At 33.0% G+C, this 19,784-nt stretch overlaps 3 protein-coding genes and 1 long non-coding RNA gene across 5 annotated transcripts; 3 read left to right on the top strand and 1 right to left on the bottom strand.

Annotated features, from left to right (window-relative positions):
• Positions 1-248: 248 nt before the first annotated feature.
• Positions 249-1,972, top strand: LOC109818009 (glutathione S-transferase U17). Its single transcript, XM_020383387.3, has 2 exons — positions 249-781; positions 1,312-1,972. Exons 1-2 carry the CDS (start codon positions 371-373, stop codon positions 1,687-1,689), a joined length of 789 nt encoding a protein of 262 aa, XP_020238976.1. The 5' UTR covers positions 249-370; the 3' UTR covers positions 1,690-1,972.
• Positions 1,973-3,538: 1,566 nt separating this feature from the next.
• LOC109817999 (uncharacterized) lies at positions 3,539-7,368 on the top strand. The gene is made up of 3 exons (XM_020383371.3): positions 3,539-4,022; positions 4,491-6,208; positions 6,911-7,368. Exons 1-3 carry the CDS (start codon positions 3,693-3,695, stop codon positions 7,050-7,052), a joined length of 2,190 nt encoding a protein of 729 aa, XP_020238960.2. The 5' UTR covers positions 3,539-3,692; the 3' UTR covers positions 7,053-7,368.
• A 244-nt stretch (positions 7,369-7,612) lies between these two features.
• On the bottom strand, positions 7,613-11,211 carry LOC145955420 (uncharacterized). The gene is made up of 3 exons (XR_014432035.1): positions 11,030-11,211; positions 8,840-10,673; positions 7,613-8,573 (listed from the first exon to the last, which is right to left on the bottom strand). It is a non-coding gene; the product is annotated as an uncharacterized LOC145955420 (long non-coding RNA).
• Positions 11,212-13,509: 2,298 nt separating this feature from the next.
• LOC109818010 (uncharacterized) lies at positions 13,510-19,528 on the top strand. Of its 2 annotated transcripts, XR_014432034.1 has the most exons (6): positions 13,510-13,773; positions 13,883-14,148; positions 16,131-16,715; positions 17,205-17,496; positions 18,697-19,076; positions 19,243-19,528. XR_014432034.1 is itself a non-coding variant. In XM_020383388.3 (5 exons), the coding sequence occupies exons 1-5, from the start codon at positions 13,521-13,523 to the stop codon at positions 18,729-18,731; spliced, it is 1,431 nt and encodes a 476-aa protein (XP_020238977.1). In that variant the 5' UTR covers positions 13,510-13,520; the 3' UTR covers positions 18,732-19,195. The 2 variants fall into 2 exon arrangements, 1 of the variants encoding a protein (XP_020238977.1); XM_020383388.3 differs by lacking the exon at positions 19,243-19,528 and having other exon boundaries at positions 18,697-19,195.
• The last annotated feature ends 256 nt before the right edge of the window (positions 19,529-19,784 follow it).

Below are 19,784 nucleotides of genomic sequence, written 5' to 3'. Positions count from 1 at the left end.
TTTTATAAAGTATTGGTAGATAGAGGTAAGGATATACCTACATAAGTACATAGTAAGTACGCAATGAGTAACTAATTACTTGATGAAACTATCTAGATACCATTCCTTATGTTTTTGATATTTTTCTTTTTAGTAGATATTCAAGAGAACACTAGTTATGAACACATGTAACAATTAGTTTGATTAAAACTAGACTTAAATCACTTAAACAAATGCATTATGAATACAAAAAACACCCGTGACTAAAAAAAGAGGCTGGGACACTAGTTCTTGCATGATTTCTACTATTTAAGCCATCAACACCTAACAGAACACGAGACTTGGGAAATTGAAGTGAAAGTGAAGGCAATTGAAGAGCTCCATAACCCAAATGGCTCTAGTGAAGGTTCCATTGCCAACCCACATGTCAATGAACTTGAGCATAGCATCTCACAAACGAACCAATTCAATCTGCATCTGCATGGCTAAGAGTAGTGAGGTGAAGCTCATTGGTAAATGGTCCAGTCCTTATACAATGAGGGTGAAGATTGCTCTCAACATCAAATCCCTTGAATATGAACACTTTGAAGAAACCATGAACCCCAAGAGTGAGCTTCTTCTTCACTCCAACCCTGTCTATGCCAGAGTCCCTGTTCTCATCCACCACGACAAACCCATATGTGAGTCTTTGGTCATAGTTGAATACATAGATGAAACATGGTCCACTGCTCCTTCCATCCTTCCCTCTCATCCTTATGATAGAGCTCTTGCTCGCTTTTGGGCTACTTACATAGACGATAAGGTAAACCTTCTTTGGAACGTGTTGACATAAGGTTATTTTTATTAAGTTTGGTTAATAAATAGTTTCATACATAGGATCATTCACTGTCAAACCAATAAAGTCCGGTACCAATAGCTCAGTCGGTAGATATCAAGAGATTATTGAAATATGTAACAGTGATTAACTTTGTCTCACAAGTTGTTAATAGTGTCACATAGTTATTGAGATGTCTGATGAAAGTTAGATTTACTTAACAAGTTGTTAAGACCAATCACGCCAATAATTGTATACACATAGTTAACCATGCCTCCAAGAAGATGTTGGATGGAAATTTATTTAGCGAGAGAGAGAGTTGAGATGTAAATCTTGACTCTAATTAAAATTAGATATCGGTAAAATAATTATGATTCTTCATATATATGTTGTATTATTAAAATTAACTCCTCTCACCTCTCTAAGTAAGCATAATTTTGAAATTTATTTTTTGTTTAAAATTCATAGAATTTAAAATTAATTTGATTTCATTTTATTATTTTGTGGAAATTGGTTAGTGGTTTCCTACCATTAGAAGCATTTTGTTTGTTGAAGAGGAGGAAGAAAGGAAGGCATACTTTGAGGTGTTGGAAGAAGTGCTTGAGAGGTTGGAGGATGCTTTTGAGAAATGCAGCAAAGGAAAACCCTTTTTTGGTGGAGACATGATTGGATTCCTTGATATTGCTTTTGGGTGCTTTCTGGGAGTGCTCAGTGCAGCAGAGCATAGGTGTGAGAGGAAACTACTTACTGAAGCAAAGGCTCCTGCTTTGGTGAAATGGGCTGAGAGATTTGCTGCTGACCCATCTGTTAAGGGTCTTATACCTGAGACTGATAAGCTTGTTGAGTTGTCCAAGTCTCTTCAGATCAAATGGAGAGCTTCTATTGGAAAGAAATAGAATTTGGGAGTGGGAGTTGCTTGTGCTCATCATCTTCACATACCTTTGATTTTCTTCCCCCTTCAGCTTTTCTTGCTATCATGTCATTTGTAATCGCAGCTCTGTATTAAGTTACTAGTTCACTTTGTATTTCGGTCTCAGGTTGTGTTGTTAAACAACTTCTCCGCTTCACTTTAAGTTTCATAATCTGATTATGAGTTTGTTTGACTATAGAATAAAATTATTTTTAAGAGTTTCTCTCCTTAATTTTTTTTAATAAAAAAACTTTCAATTTTTATCTCTTCTTTGTATTTTGTTGGATACAAGCAAAGTCTCACATCGTTCAAATAACAGGATGTGCATAAATTTATATACACAATTATTTTCATTGATAGAGAAACATTTTAAACGATGTCTAAAAACAAATCGTGAGAAGTTAAATCCTATCTATTTACACATTTACTCACTTTCCAACGGTTAAATCCATTTCCTATAACTTATATCTTACAATACATACTACATTGCATAATAATAACCCAATAAATGTTGTACTTTCCGTGTTTGAGAAATAATGTATGATTAGTTACCAATTTAATATTATGTTAAAAAAATGTGTTGTAATGTGAGAAAATAAAAAATTGTAAGTGTATTTTTTGTTTAACCCAATTTAAATTTAACTTAATTGTATCTCAAACACGTCTATAACCATAAGATACAGTAACGTGAAATTTCTGGATGGTTGGAGAAATCTATTTTTCTTAAATGATTGATTCAATAAAATTTGTCCAACTATTTATATAATTATTTATTTAGTCATAAATTATATTTAACTTGTAATTATCACCAATCAATATTAATTAATTTAGAAATATTATCTATACAAAAATCTGTATATTAATATAATTTTAAAATAATTATTATAAAATTTAATAATTCTTATTTATATAAGAGATATCAATATATTCTAATAGAGTTCTTAATTTTATCAGAAATAACATTTTATTGGTTATTTATCGAAATGTTAGAATTATATTTATCATTACTACATACGTTATTAAAAAATAATTATTTAAAGTGAGAAACAAAGATTGTCATATAATAATGATAAAATGATAATTAAGGATAAAAATAATAATTTTTAATTTTAGAGAAATAAAAAATTTAAAAAATATATTTTATAAGAATTAAAACTTAAATTTTAGTTATTTTATTAGAACTAAAAATAATGTTTACAAAATTTTAAAAGATATTTTTTTTACAAAAATGAAAATGAAAATTTATTCATTTTATATGAATTAATTTTTTTAAAATTTATAACATAATATAAATATAATAAAGTATTCAACAAAATTTTAAAAGATATTTTTTTACAAAAATGAAAATGAAAATTTATTCATTTTATATGAATTAATTTTTTTTAAAATTTATAACATAATATAAATATAATAAAGTATTCAACATTAATTTTTTTACTTATTTTATTCTTAATAATTATTAACAAAAACTGTCAAAATCTGTCATAAATATTAGACAATAAAAATTGTCTTAAAAAATTATAATTTTTTCCAGTTTTTTTATGAAAGCTTCTTTCTACTAATTCTTTTTAATACATTTTAGACTTTATTATAAGTTTTTTAACAATAAAAAATCGTCAAATTAAAATATAATAAAGTTGCTATACAGATACTAAACCATAGATTTTTGAATGTTAGAAAGAACTGTTAAAAAAATAATAGAAACGAAGAATTGACGTAGATAAAAAAACCAATCGATTAATTAAACCAATTTTATTTATAAAAAAAAAAAAAAAAAAAAAAAAAAACTACTTATTTCATTAACTTTGTAAAAATGATTTTGGAAAGTCGATTTACGCAAACGGCACCGTTTTACCCAAGCCTCTGCCCTCTAGTTCTGTTCTGCAAACGAAACCGAATCTAGCATCGTTCACCTTCCTTCCTTCACTCGTTTGGTCACTGAATCGAAGAAGAAGAAGCGAGAGACACTGCAAAATCGAAACCCTAACAATGGCGTTCGAGATGCCATTGGATCAGATAAAGCAACTACGTGTTCTGCTCCGCAAAGAGGCCAACCTCTCATGGTACGACCCCGAGAAGGAGGAAAATCTCGCGCTCCCCAAGCTCCCTTCCGTCGCAGAAACCATAGCGAAGCTCGATCCCTCGCCGCCATACCTCCGCTGCAAGAATTGCAATGGAAAACTCCTTCGCGACCTTCAATCTTCCGTCTGCGTCTTTTGCGGCACCAATCCCCTCAGGGACCTCCCTCCCGAACCCATCAAATTCAAGAACACCATTGGATATCGATGGCTACTCGAGTCGCTTCAACTTGACGGATCGGTAACTAATCATTCTCGTCATTGTCTACATTAATAAAATTCTGCTGATTCAGTCATTTTGAGTTTGAGGAGTGCTTCCCTTAATGATGGAAATTGGAAACTATAGGTGTTATTTTGATGTAATGTTATCCATTTTTCCCTTTGTTTATAATGCAAATCGGAATGAGAAGTAGATGAATGGTAGTTTGTTTTGTTAGGCTCTGATTATTATTTTTTAGATTAAGCTTAGATACAGTTACTTAGGTGTTTTTCTCCAATTAGAAATGAAGTTTCATTTTGGTAATTTGTGTAATGAAGGTTGGTATTAAAGGTGAGTTATAGGTTATTTAGGTGAAATTTTAATTCTGATTTGAGAACAACACTTGAAGCACTTAAGGAACCATGTTGAAATTTTGTGTCTATTTTCTTTTCATTAAAAACTTGAGGTTTGATATATTGTTGTGTTAACCCTGTGCACATTGTTTTGCAGGAGATGGTGGTGTCCATGGTGGATGAAAATGCATGGAACAGGGGGAGGAGTGCAATGAAAGATGAGATCCCCTTATCTGAACTGCTAGATTTGGAAATTAGATGGCCTTCTGAGGCAGAGAGAGCTCAGTCGAGTATTTCGGATTCCACAGCATTTCAGGAGAAAAGTTCATTGAGTTTGGGTGGAGTTGATCTTGATAGTTTTTTTGAACGCAGGGGGTCTGATTCTGATGTGTTTGAACAGAACATGGCTTCTGGAAAACAAGGAAGTAGTGCTTCAGATAGCTCTTACCAAATGAAAGAAAATCTTAGTTTGTTTCAGAATGTTCAAGCTTCGGAAGGGGCTGCAGGGTCTGCAGAAAATCAGAAAGGTGATTCGTTTTCTGGTTGGGAGGCCAGCTTTACGTCTGCTAGTTCTGGTCCGGTTCATGAAGGGGCCAGATCAGTTGATCATTCTAATGTTGAATCAGATACGGCATCTGGATTCTGGAAAGATTCTGTTGATGTAAGAAAGAATGATGATTTCAATCCTTCAACATCCATGGAACATGATTACTCTCAGGGAGATGGATGGAGAACTTCCAACTTGGAAGCACATACCCAGACTGGGAAATCAGAATTGGCCATGGATCTCCGTGGTATGAAAACAACAGAAAATGCTAATGGTTCTAGTAGAAATCTTGATTGGATGCAGGATGATCAACAGCTAGGGAGTGATAACAAGACAACTGATACTGCAGCTACTGCTGAAGATAAATATTCATTTGATGAATGGAATGACTTTACTGGCTCAGCTAGCATGCAAGATCCTTCTAATACTATTTCCAGCTCAAAGACAACTGGCCAGAGTGGAAATTTTGGATATTCTGTTGATTTTAATGATAAAAAATCAGCAGTGGATGTTAATAGCTCTTCTAACAAGGATTTTGACTGGATGCAAGATCAGTGGCAACATAACAATAACAAGACTACTGATACCATCAGTGCTAATGAAACTGCTGACTCATTTGATGTATGGAATGATTTCACTGGCTCAGCCAATACACAACATTTGCCCTTTGGTGTATCCAACTTAGAGGTAACCGGCCAGACTGGTAAATCTGAATTGACCCATGGTCCTCATGATACCAAAACAGACGAAAGTGCTACTGGTTCTTCTGGTAATTTTGACTGGATGCAAGAAGACCAATGGAAGGGGAGCAATAGCAAGGCAACTGGTATTGTGACTACTAATGAAGTAGATGATTCATTTGATGCATGGAACGATTTTACTAGCTCAACTATTTCACAAAATCCTTCTGGTGGTGTTTCCAACTCTGTGATTACTGCCCAGACTGGGAAGTCTGAAATTACTGCTGATCTTAAAGACATGAAAACAGAAGAGGGTACTAGTGCTTCTTCTCGCAGAAGTTTTGACTGGATGCAAGATGACCAATGGAAAGTCAGCAATAACAAAACAGCTGATACCATGATCACTAATGATAGTGATTCATTTGATGTTTGGAATGACTTTACTAGCTTGGCCCCTACACAAGATCATTCCAGCAATGTTTGGAAACAAACAGTAAATCAGACTTCTGAAAAGACATCTGAAATGAATTTACTCAGTTTGTCAAACAGCTCACCTGATATAGAATTTAGTGGGTCTTCACAACATGATTTATTTTCAGGACAGTTTGGTAGTTCACTGAGTTCTCTTCCAGCTACTTCTTTAAACAGGTGACTTGATATTATGTTAGTTTCATCTTTTAATAAAAATATGCATAGTTCAATTCAATCACTTTTTGAGTACCAGGTGAATTGAGTGTGTTTCCAACACCTTTAGGAGTTTTTGCTCAATCTTTCAGTTTACATTTCATGATAATTGCATAATTCAACTAAAGAGATGTCTGTACAGTTCAAATCATGTAAGGAAGCTGATGCATTTAGGTACTAACCGCATAGTTTGCTAATTCAAAGGTGGGCCAAGCGTAAGAGTTGTGCACAAGGGTTCTCTTGGATGGACATGTTGAACGGGGTTATGCTTGATGGCATGATTCTTAGTTTTACATGTAATGACTTGAAAAGGACATGTTGCTTAGTTTTACTTGTGAAACGGGAAAAAGGATGTGGAGGGAGGAACAAAATAGTGGGTTGTTCTCTTTATATTAATCTTTTATTAGAAGAACTACAATATTCAAACATCTTTCACCTCCCCAGTTACTGTTATTTCTACTTCTACCTTGAAAGCACCATAGAACGTGGAAGTTCTTCATCCTTTAAAGTTTAAACTACTGTATAGGCTTTGCATTTTGCAATTGATGGTCTAGTTAATTTATGTTGGTTCTGAATATTCTTCACACTAACATTGATTCTTGAATCCTTGGTTGATGTTTTTTGTATTTTCAAAATAGAAATTTATGCCATTTGTTGCATCTTCAGGATGGCTGAAATGGATACCAGAGGAAACTCTGGAGATGTATCAACTGCAGTAGGGTCAAAAGACAATGTAGAGATGCTGATGTCCCAGATGCGTGATCTCTCCTTTATGCTTGAGAACAATCTTTCAATACCCCCAAAGTAAGATGGAAATATGCCATTTTCTCGTTATTTGTATCCAAATATTTTTCACATATATTATGATTAATTTTGTAATCTGTAGCATATCCCCTTCTTTCTGTGTATTTGTTCTTTTATGAAGGGGCAGGGAATAATATGGCTTTCATCTACTGTTTGTAATTCCACTCAAGCATTTTTTTTTGGGTGCAATTTCCTAAATTAGGTTTTGATTGTAGATCCAGCATGTCGCATGTCTTGTTTTGTAGAACTCTGCTACTGTATATTAGCTGTCAGTTTATGTTGGGGGTGGTGAATCTGATTATGATTTTTGTTTAAGTTCTGATTTGAGAGCGGCCTTTAATTTTGTTGCTTGAGACTGTTCAGACATTACTAGTTCCACAACCAACTATTGTGCAGTAGTTTCTTCATATATGGAGCTTTTAAAACAAGATGGAAGCTAAGGTGGGGAAGAGGATTATGTGGTTTATGGTGAACCATTATTATTATTTACAAATTGGATTCATCTAGTCTTATAGGTTGTATCATACATTCAACGCACCAGATTATTTTTCTCCCAACATCCTCAATAGTCCCTAGTTGCCCACTCCATGTCCCTCACCCTCTCCCTCGTTGCCACCATCTTTATTATCAGAGTATACAGAGAAAATAAAACATTTATATTATTGATTGATTGATAAAATACAAAGAGAGTGAACCATGTATATAACAAACTAACAAACTAATACAGAAAACTAACTAACTATTGACTGACTTATTTGTTAACACTAATAACCCCCTGCAAGCTGAAGAATGGATAGTGATCACTTTCAGCCAGGACAACAAAGTATGAAAAGGATGAGGATCTAAAGGTTTGGTCAATATATTTGCTAATTGATCAGTGATGGAGATAGGCAGAAGTTGAAAGAGGTTGAATTGCAATTTCTCCCAGACAACTTGGCAATCTATCTCAAAATGTTCGGTATGCTCATGAAATGTTGGATGTGCTGCAATGTATTTGGCAGATTGTTTGTCGCACAGTATAAGAGAGCTGGTGAAACAGATGGGAGCTTCAATTCTTGAAGAATGTAAGTGGGCCACTGAATCTCACAAACGGTGACTGTTAGAGCTCTATACTCGACCTCTAAGGAAGATATTGATACTGTAAAGCTAAGAAAATAAAGAATTCCCTAGAAAGATGTAGAATCCAGTTGTTGACAGGTGAATATCTATGTAATTCGCCCAATCAGAGTCTGAAAAGGCTTTGAGTTGTAGCTTTGAATTGGTTGAATAAAAAAGACCATGTGCCGAGGTAGCTTTGAGATAGCGGAGAACACGCATTACAACTTGATGATGAGCAGATGTAGGACAACTCATGAATTGGTTGAGCTAGTAGGCAGAATAACTAATATCAGGCCTTGTTGTGAGGTATAAAATTCTTCCTATAAGTCGTATATATGTTGCAAGATCTTCCAAAGGCTGACCTCCTTCCTTTTGTTACTTAGCGTCCTTGGTCATAAATGTAGTGGTAGTTTAGAAGCCAAAAGACCTGCATATGAAGGAATGTCATGGCATACTTTCATTGACAAATATGTAAAACCACGTTTTGATCGAGCAATTTTTAATCCTAAGAAATATTATAAATTTTTTAGATATCTAATTTTAAAGAGTTGGTTGAGAAAATGTTTAATGACATCCATCTCTTGCAAATTGTTTTCTATAAGGATCAAGTCATCCACATAAACAAGTAAAATAGTAAGAAATGATGATTATGTTTAAAACATAATGAGTAATCAAATAAAGACCGATCAAAACCTTGAGATTGGAGGGAAGAAGGCAGTCGAGCAAACCATTGTCTGTTGGACTGTTTCAAACCATATGTGGATTTCTGAAGTTTGTAAACCTGGTTGGGTTGTGTTGGAGTAGTGCCCGAGGAAGTTCCATGTAGACCGCTTCATCAAGTTTTCCATGTAGAAAATCATTTTGAACATCAAGTTGCTGCAAAAACCAAATATTAGCAGTAGCAATAGCCAAAAGCATCCAGATGGTGGTGACCTTTGCTACAAGGGAGAAAGTATCAAAGTACTCAATGTCTTCAGTTTGGGTGAAGCCACATGCCACCAATTGAGCTTTATATCTCTCTAGAGTACTATCTGCTTTATGTTTAACCTTGTAAACCCTTTTACATCCAATGGGTTTCTTGCTAGGAGGTAGTTGAATAACATCCCACGTATCACTTTGATTTAAGAGCTTGGATCTCAAATTGTAAGGCATTAATCCAGGCCTCATATTTAATGGCTTGTTTATAATTCTTAGGCTCATCCATAGTGGAGATGGCCAAAGCAAAATGTTTATGTGCAGAAGATAAAAAAGAATAATCCAAATATGAAGATAAGGGATAAAGAGTGGTGGAAGTGAGATAAAGATGAGTTTGCAATATTGCAATGAAATTCATGTGAATATGCCGGTGATCGACGGATTCTAGTAGATTTTCAAATAGAATTCTTAGAAATAGTATCATCAACAATATATTTGTCTTTATTATAATTTTCATGTTGACTAGGAATATAAGAAGTAGCAGGTATGTCAAAACAAAAAATGGTCAAATTCCAAAAGTATGTGATATTAGAAGAATTCGATTCTCTAGTAATTAGTGGTGTCCTTCCAAGGAAAAACATGTTCGTAACAAAATGTCTACTTAAGAAAAAACGAGTGACTAAATTAAACAAGAAATATCCTTTAGTTCTAGGTCTAAAGCTTAGAAATATGCATTTTCTAGCATGATGTGAGAAAATCACTAAGTGTACAATGTTGTCAAGTGGTAAACTATCAAATCTACATGAACCATGTGTTTGAATTTGTAATTATTAATGTTTAATTAAATTAAACAGATGAGGTTTTAAGTGTTTAGAAATTAAGAGTAAATGGAATGTTGATTGTAATAAAGTTGAAAATTAAAAATAAGAGTAAAAGAGATTTAAGATAATTAATTATTATAAAATTATTTAGGATTAATGTTCCCTAAATGAGTTCTTATCTGTATTCATTTGTTTTTTTTTTATTTTTTATATTATAAATAAATTAACTTAAAGTGTCGGTCATACTCTTCTAAAATATGAATTTACATCATTTATAAATAATAAGTTTGTTTATAATTTTTTTTTCCTTTTAAGTTTCTACCATCATTCTTGTATTGAGAAATTTGAATACCGTGGATAACATATATTAAGTTCAAAATACGAATTTAAAGATAGATATAGGTTATTGCTACGATGTCAGTTTATTTGAGAGGGTTTGGGTGGCCCTTCTGACATTAGCAAATTAGATGTTGACACATATGAGTGATGGTGAGTTCTTTCACAATCGATCAAGGACAATTTTGGAACTTCACTTGGGACATCTCTCATCTTGTTGGATGAATCTATCCTCTTCTCTGACCAAGCAAGTGAGGCAACTGGTTTATTCTGAAAAATCACTCATCTTCTCCAGCAAACTCATTGTCTTCCTTGACGAAACAAGTAACGCAATTGGTTAGTTGTGTGTGGCCACCGTTAGCGCCTCTGTCGTTGACCTAGGATAAGGAACTCTCCTTCTTCTCCCACGTTGATTTGTCCATCCCCGGATGGGTCCAGCAAGAAAAGCTTCTTGTCTGCAGGACGGGCCTAAATTAGTTTAACTTCATATGAATCAATCTTAATATTACGTATAATTAAATTACAAAATTAAAGAAAAATAAAATCATGATTAAATATATTTCATAATATATATTTTAAGATTAATATTAATATAATATTATATAAAATATTATTTATTAAATAAGAAAATATTATTGATACATAATTATTTAAGAATTAATTTTTAAAATACTAGAAGATATCAGACAAGATTGAAGAACTAGAAATATAAATCAAATTTCTCTTCAAAGTATATCAAATTTAATTTATCAAAATCAACTTTAAATTGAGACAAATTATTAAAACGGAATAGATGACGAACCCTAAGTACCTCTGCCTCATAGTGTCACGCGCCAACCTAATTTCCTGGAAACATGAAAACGCGAAAAAGATGCTCATTTCTCATTCAGCGCAATGACAAGTTGATCGTCAACTATTCAGGATCTTAGGAAAACTTGAAATAATATAATACACCTCTTTTCTAAACCATACGTGACTAAACATATAAATTAATATAGAAAGTTATGTCTACAATACTCTCTTACAATATAATACAAAATTCATGTTTTATATAATAACATTAGGAGTATAAATTAAAAAAATAAAAGTAATTAATATCGTAAGGAAAAGTTAACATTTATTTTTTAAAAAAATTCTTTAATACGATACTTATTTTAATACAGAAAAAGCACAACGTAAAATGAAGGCTCGTAAATATTCGAATTCAACAACACCTTTTTAAGGTTTTTTGCTTGTTAGTTGTCTTCTATATGTCCTAATGTGGCACTTTCGGTCAACATATTATCTACAAATAGAAAAATTATAAACGCTCCCTTCACTTGAATTTTCCATTTAACATCTATGTGGTACATTTAAATATTTTAATAACTTCTAATACAATATTATTAATCACTTATCACATGTCTTTAATTATTAGTATTACAAGTATAGGTCGATAATTATATACAAACATTTGTTCATATTTAACTATTTGTAAGATAAAGTTAAATATTATTTAATATTTCAATAACTTCATAATAATGTTAACTAGTTGCAATAAATATTTAACCATCGATGTCACAGGTATAGATTGATATTTAGAAATCAACTAAAAATATTAAATCTAAAACATAAAATTTCATAGAAGTCTAATAAAGTTGTAATTACCTTTAAATTATGAAGAAAATATAATAAATGAGAATAACTAAAAATAAGACAAAAAATATGATAAAGATGTTAAAATGATTGGTAACATACAAGTATAAAATAGTAAAAAAATTGATGTAAAAAGGATGTTAATGTAAACTTGTTTATTTTTCATATGATATTTTTATTATCCCATTCTCATGTGCTATGAATTTTGTTTTGTTCATTATCAAATAGTATTCCTTATCGAATACGGAGACAATCTCCTTTAATAGTTTGATAGATATCAAATGGGTGGATATGCCTTCTCAACTTAATTTTTATATATTCACAAGAGTAAGTATTTTAACTCTAACAACTTAGTTAAGTGACATAAATCCTTCATCAGTTACATCAACTCAAGTTCGTTCATGTACTATGATTTAGTTAAGTAATTTAATTCAATAATTCATGAGTAGTATCAACTCAAATTTATTCATATGTACTATGATTTAGTTATATCAAGTCCATTGTCATTGGCAACCAGCATCACCTTATTATATGTGATGTTTACGCCAAACTTATAATTGTGTTGTCATTGAAATGAAACCTTAACTTCTTAATTTTTTTTTAATAAAAATTTTAAATAAAATAAATAAATAAAAATAGATATTATTCACTTGTTTAGCGGCATATAATATCATAAACTTTTCCACCATAATCACCATCCTCCTTAATATGAATAGTGTATTAACATCCATTTTGAAATTCTACAACACTTTTGAAAAGTCTTTCATAGATTATTTCTCAATCGTCTTCTAGCAATTTTGTGTGACCGGAACAAGAGTTATGTTTTGACATTACTTATTGAAATTCTACAACTCTTTTGAAAGGTCTATCATAGATTATTTTTGGATCATGTTCTAGCAATTTTCTGTGACCGGATCAAGAGTTTATGTATTGACATTAGAAGTGAGCAAATAACATACATCCCATATAGTTTATAAACTTGCGTTTCCCATCTTCGTACGTCACCTTCACCCACAAAAATTCATCTCAAACTCCCCCTTTTCTCCATCTTCTCGAAATTTCTCTTTCTAAGCTTCATTTCATTTCCTTTTAGTATTTCAAAACCCAATTTTCAAGCTCATAATATAAGTCGAACTTACCCCGTCAACCGTGAGAGTCTTGGTTCCTGTCCTTTGATGTTGACATCGTACGTATTGACCATTAGTCATGATACATTAAACACGGTTATAACCTTTTCAATATCAACCTTTATATTCACAAACAACCTCTTACTATCATCTTACGTATTTCCTTGCAGTTGCAGACTTGCTGGTTCAACTCTACATTCAATGCCCAACGCTAATTTACTCCCCCAAATTAAATACAATCTTTATCGATATCACCGATACAAATAAAAAAATTGTCTCACCTCCCCACATTAAATACAATCATATATCATTAACCTTACCAATATATACACACTACTGTATTTTGACAACATTCTTAAAATTAACAATATTATCTGTATATTTTGAGTAAATATTTTCAGAACAAATTGCTCCTCGTTCCAAATAAATATTATTAAGTGAAAATATATTTTTTAAACAAAATATACTAAATCCATTGTAGTATATATATATATATGGTACTAAATCCGTATATAAGGATAATAAGAAGCTTAAAGGGCAATGGAGTATTTCAACAAAACGAAAGGTGTGAAGCTACGCAGCCACCTGGGAAAGTACCTAGTATCCGACGAAGAGCACCACAAACTCCGTCAAAGCCGAAAAGCTTCCACAATATGGGAGGTTCAACTACCCACAGGCAAGAACCACCGTGTGCGCCTCAGAAGCTCCAACGGCCGTTACCTAACGGCCACCGACGCACCCTTTCTCTTGGGCGTCACGGGAAACAAAGTGCTTCTCGCTAATTTCGACGCAGGTTTTAATAATATTTCTGAATTTGCTTTTACTTACCAATTACCATGCAAACTATAATATATTTATTTATTGTTTTATTGATGTGAAATTTTGTTTGTATATTTAATTAGGTTTGGATTGGAAATTCGAGTGGGAACCCATACGAGAGGGGTTCCACGTGAAACTGAGAAGTTGGTGTGGGAAGTACCTTAGAGCCAACGGTGGGACGTTACCGTGGAGAAACTCCGTAACGCATGATGACCCTTATAGCTCCGTTACGCATAATTGGATCCTCTGGGACGTCGAACCTGTCCATCACTTTCCTCACAAAATGCTTTCCTTTACGGAGTCTGAAGATGACCTTTCGCCTTCCCAAGAACCGGTTTCCAATGTGCAGGTGCGTCTCTACTAGTCAACTTTAATCTTTGCATCTTTTTAGAATCATTTTACCTTCCATTAGAGCACAGACAAAGAAAATGCATTTGTGGATCAACATCAATTGTATAATCAATATAAAATATTCATTTTAATTATTCTAAAGTGTTCTTTCTGCTTTACTGTGTCCATTTCTATGTTTTATTACAATATGAGATATCCTACGAAAGTTAAAATAGTCGTTCCAGATTCTTTCTTATATAAAAAAGATTAAATTTTTTCAACCAATTCATATGTTCCGCTATTCAAGAAGAATAATTATAAACACATCTTATTTTCATTTTTTTATATCTCTTTTTTTTTTTTTAATTACATCATTTATTATTACTTTTCATTCCTTTCTTTCTTCCACCCTAATCCACCTTGCTAAAAATGGGGTGGATATACTAGTAGTTTTTCCATCCAAGAAATTTGATAACAATATCTTATGGTAGCCCACAGAACTTACTCACGCTCTGAGTGCTTGCACCATTGCTCTATCATGACCTCATGACAGTGAGATACGTCTCATAACCTTTTACTGTTTAGAAAGACTTTCGACACGAGAGATCTCAAACATGGATCCAATTGTCAGTCATCATACTTGTCGAGCCGGTCACCTGATCAGATCATCGAATGAACATGAGTTTATATACACAGTTGTCTCCATTGATAGAAAGATTTTTTGAGTGGTATTCAAAAGTAAAACCGTAAGTGCTCGGCCCAAAATGGACAATATCTTACCAATATAGACACGTATATGTGTGTGGTAATCCATAGTGCTCAACACTAAAAATGAGGTGGATATATTAGTAATTTTTCCATCCAAAAAATTTGATCTAGATCAACTAGGTTCTAAAATAATTTGAAAATTTGGTCGACTCAAAAGATTATCAACATATGATTTTCATAAAAAAAAAAAATATATGGTCTAAAGCTCAAATCTTATATCTAACCATTTAATTTATTAAAAAAGATATCTATGCATATAGAAACATAATAAAGAGTAGAGGGAAAATATGACAATTTTATCGCTTCAAAAAAGCCAAAGTAAAAAACAAATAATAATTAGTAGCAAAAGAAAACTAGAAAAAGTGAAGTGATATTATTATAATGTTTTGATCCTCTTTCTTGCTTTGGTATCCTAATACCTATTCTATGAATCCATTCATCTCCCTCTAAAATCTATACATCATAGGCTGGAGTGAATCTTTGCTATTTCCTTGACACTTCCTCCTTTACTTAGTTAATACAGTTTCTTCCTTTTTTTAATCACAAAAGAAATTTAAATTAAAAAAAAAAACAGTAATACTCCGACAACTCGGAAACTTAAACACCCCAACTGGCTCCCTCAAACCACCGCTCACGCGGTGCTTCAACACTGCCCCAACCGCGTAAATTTTATTTCTGTCGCTCTTCTCATTTCACACCTGGAACCCACAATTTAGACTAATTAATTTAATTCAGCCAACGAAAAAAAAGTCTAAATTTTATTTATTTCAATTATTTTTTAATATTAAACCTAATCTCATGTCCATGTTTTTCAATTATTTCAATTATGTTATTCATCCTAATTATATTCTGAAATTCTTAAAACACACATATTATTCATCAACTTACTTTAAATATATTTCTTTTATATATACAATCACCTAAGTATAAATTATTTATCACAAAATAAAACTGTGAACCAATAATTAGTTTAAATAAGCGAGTAAAAATCTCCATATTAAGAATAATAGAAAACGACGGAACAAATAAAACAACAAATTTAAAAAAGAAACGTAAAGTAAACGGGGTATCAATGAATGATCCCTTGTTCTAAGTTCTAACCCAACAAAAAAAAAGTGTTTTTTTTTTCTTATCTTATATAGTAGAAATATACCAAATCAAATCAAACGAAAGTGAGTTGCATTCATCATCATCTCTGTTCCTAGTGACCAATCAACGTTGAGCGTTATGCAGACAAGGGATTCGAGCATGAGGTCAGGGATGGAGTTCTTCCACCGGGCGAAGGCGGTGCGTCTGCGGAGCCACCACGACAAGTACCTCCACGCGGACGACGACGAGGAGTCCGTCACGCAAGACCGGAACGGCACCTCCCGTAACGCCAAGTGGACGGTGGAGCTCATCCCGGAGTTCGACAGCATCATAAGGCTCAAGAGCTGCTACGGCAAGTACCTCACGGCGTCCAACATGCCGTTACTGCTCGGCGTCACGGGGCGGAAGGTCGTGCAGAGCGTGCCGCGCCGCCTCGACTCCTCCGTCGAGTGGGAGCCCGTCCGCGACGGCGCCCAGGTCAAGCTCAAGACGCGCTACGGCAACTTCCTCCGCGCCAATGGGGGGTTGCCGCCGTGGAGAAACTCGGTGACCCACGATATCCCGCATAGGAGCGCCACACAGGATTGGATCTTGTGGGATGTTGATGTTTTGGAGATCCACGTTGAGTCCCCTGCTCCTCCTCCCATTCCGCACTCTGATTCCCTCGATTTTGACTCCTCTACTCCTTCTGCTGTTTCCATCAAATCTACGACTTTCTCCAGACAAGAGGTATCTATGATTCATCTGAGTTCAAGTATATGTTTGGGTGAATGTTTGTAAAACTGATCTTGAAGGTAATTGATTTTCAAGTGATGTGATTTATGTTTGGATTTGTTCTTTCACAAGTAAACCAAGTATTATTTTTGTTTTCCTACACAAATAATCCATTCTTTAAAGTGAAACCACACATGTGAACATTTTACCTTCACTTAAAATTATGTAATGTGATTCTGGATGATCCAACATGAATCTAAGTAATGCATCTAATAATGGATTTTCGTGTAATTGAAAATTGTTGACTTAACGCTAGAGAGTTTTTTTTTTTTTTTTTTCATATATCATCTAATCATGGACTGAAATATAATTGAAAATTGATAATTTTTGAAATAGTTTGTCATAGATAAGGTGACATCTAGGTGGTTGTCAGTGTAAATTAATGTGGCAAATGCATTAGAATTAAATTCTTATTCTTTTGTTGGTTGGGTTTGTACTTTGTAGTCGACGGATTCAAATGTGGGTTCGCCACCTAAGATGGAAGGGAGGACTATATACTACCATGTTGCTGAGGATAATGGGGATGTGGATGATGAGAACGTGCAGGGTTATTCTTTGAATTTCAAAGGGAATGGGGTTGAGCAGTTGACTCGCAAGTTTGAGGAAGAGACGGGGCTTGAGGGTGTTATTGTGTGTACTCGAAGTCCTTTGAATGGGAGACTCTACCCTCTTCGATTGCAGCTTCCTCCAAACAATGTGACCATGCAGGTTGTTTTGGTTCTTCCCTCGTCTAAAGGTGAGATTCCCCCTTGTCAAATGTTTTTCTCGTCAATGCTGAATCTACTGTTATACACGTATCATAGTACTTACACTTGTTGTGAAACAGAATTTGATGAACTTAACCATTTGCTGAGGTTGGGTTTTATGGGCATTTCATAAATCCCTCTGTGCTAAATTTTAGGATATAAAAATAGCAAATTGATACTCCTATATTTTTTTTTCCTTTGACTGGCAGTTTTCTAGATTCGTTAATTTGAAACCTGTATATTTTGACAGCTTTTTTTGTGTAAAGTACAGATTAAGTATGTATATGAAGTAGAGAAAAGATTATCTTGTATTGAAATTTGATTAAACTAGAATTTTTGCTAAGCTATTTTTCTCTCCCTTTTTTTTTTCCAACCAAATTTTTGTGCCATAGCCTATAAGATACATTGAGTCCAAAAATGAGAAGGCAACAAAAGCTCCACCACTTTACTACTTGAGTCCGTATATAATGGATGTTGAGCGAAATTATATAGAAGTTGAAAATTTGGGGATTATAGCGATGACTTCCTTCATAATAAATTCCTCATCAAATGGAAAATTCTATATGATCTTTTATAACAAGCACTCAAGCTGTTGTTCTGCTTTACATATATTGCTCTAGTTCATAGAAAAATCAATTGCATCTGAAAGACTTTGTAATTGTTTCATATACTTTTGAAGGTGAAATGGCTTAACTGTTACGAAAGTAATGATTTGAAGGTAGCAATAATATTATATAGGTCGACAAATTCAGCTATGGTTTGTCAAATGTAAAAGTTATGCAACAAATATTAGGGACTGTTAGTTTTGAGGAAAATGTGAAAACAGAAAATAAAAGCCGTTTTCACTGTTTTGTATACATGCTTTTGAAAACAGAAAATAAAGTGAAAACAAGATAGTATTTTTGTACTTAAAAGTAAAAATATAAATACTTTTTTAATTATCATTTTAGATTATCTTGTCATGGTTGAGAAGTCAGAAAGTTGCATCTCTAGCATTTATGTAGCATGTTTAAGCAAAATTCTGAGAAGAAAACATCACAATCCTGTGATGCCGGTTTGGTTGTTTAAATTGCACACAAGGCTTTAACTGCTTTTGTTCCCTTTGGTTTAATCTTCCTCATCTCTTTTGAATGATTTGTCTTATATGTTATCCTGTTGAACTAACATTTGCTTTCTGTCTGGTGTTTCAGTGGCAAAAGACTTTAAGGAGCAAGGTTTACTATGACAAGTGGAACCTTGAATCTATTGAAATGCAGGGCCTATGTACGTTGTGATCCAAGCGTGTTTCAAATTTTATGTGATAACATTTAAGAATATGTTGGAAAACTCCACTTATTTTAAGTGAGTCCATTGCATTTATAAAGCAGAATTCATCAAGGTCGAATGGAGGTACCTTAAAGTTGTCCTGAAAAGGCCATATCAGCAATATCCTCTCCTCTATTAAGTGGTGACCAACGGGTTGTAGACGATTCTGATGGAGATACAAGTCTTTGTTGAACATCATATTTATTAGCGCTAGCTTTAATCTTAGCCTATTCATGTGGACTCAGATATTTGTTGTTTCTCTCTGGTAATTTTCTGTTTTTCATGTTTTTTTTTTTTTTTTTTTTAATTTGTAACACTTTGTACAGAGGAAATTTTATTTTTAGTCGTATAAATTTAAGGAATTAGAAACATTTTTTTATGATATATATTTTTTGCTTCAATTTTTATTTTTATTTTTATTTTTTTTGCAGTTTGGAATGAAATTCATATTGAAACGAGGAAAAAACCTTTGGTGACCTTTCCAGTTTGCACCTTGACCTGGTGGATATGATCCAACGAGCATTATATCTTTTTTTTATTTTTTATTTTTAATTTTTAACTGAACATTGTGCTCTGCCGGAAACAAAAGAAAAAAAAAATTATGGGCCATATAAATGATTATATTTATATACAAGTATTTAAATAATTAAGTGTTGACATATAATGTATTTAGTTTTTTTATCAAGTGATCGATCACATTGAGTGTTTTTTTTATAATTATTTTGTACTTTGACTAGCTTGGTTATTATTGTGCTGTATATTGAGTGGCTATTTCAAAAGGTTAACATATTTATTTAATTAAATTTTAGAAAATGCATTTAAATTAATTTAGTTTTTATCATAAGATGTTTAGGTGCAAAGTATGGAGTATTTCTTGTGTAGTTAAGGTTCGATCATTATTAATTAATGCGTAATTGCCGTGATCATATGTTTCAACTATTTATTGGTGTAGCGTAGAAAAATAAGCTCAAAG

The sequence above is a fragment of the Cajanus cajan genome, chromosome 3 (genome assembly GCF_000230855.2).
Source record: "Cajanus cajan strain Asha chromosome 3, NIPB_CcT2T_4, whole genome shotgun sequence".
Lineage (NCBI taxonomy): Eukaryota > Viridiplantae > Streptophyta > Magnoliopsida > Fabales > Fabaceae > Cajanus > Cajanus cajan.
Note: the sequence above shows the minus strand (reverse complement) of the source record. Positions and strands in the feature narration are given on the sequence as shown.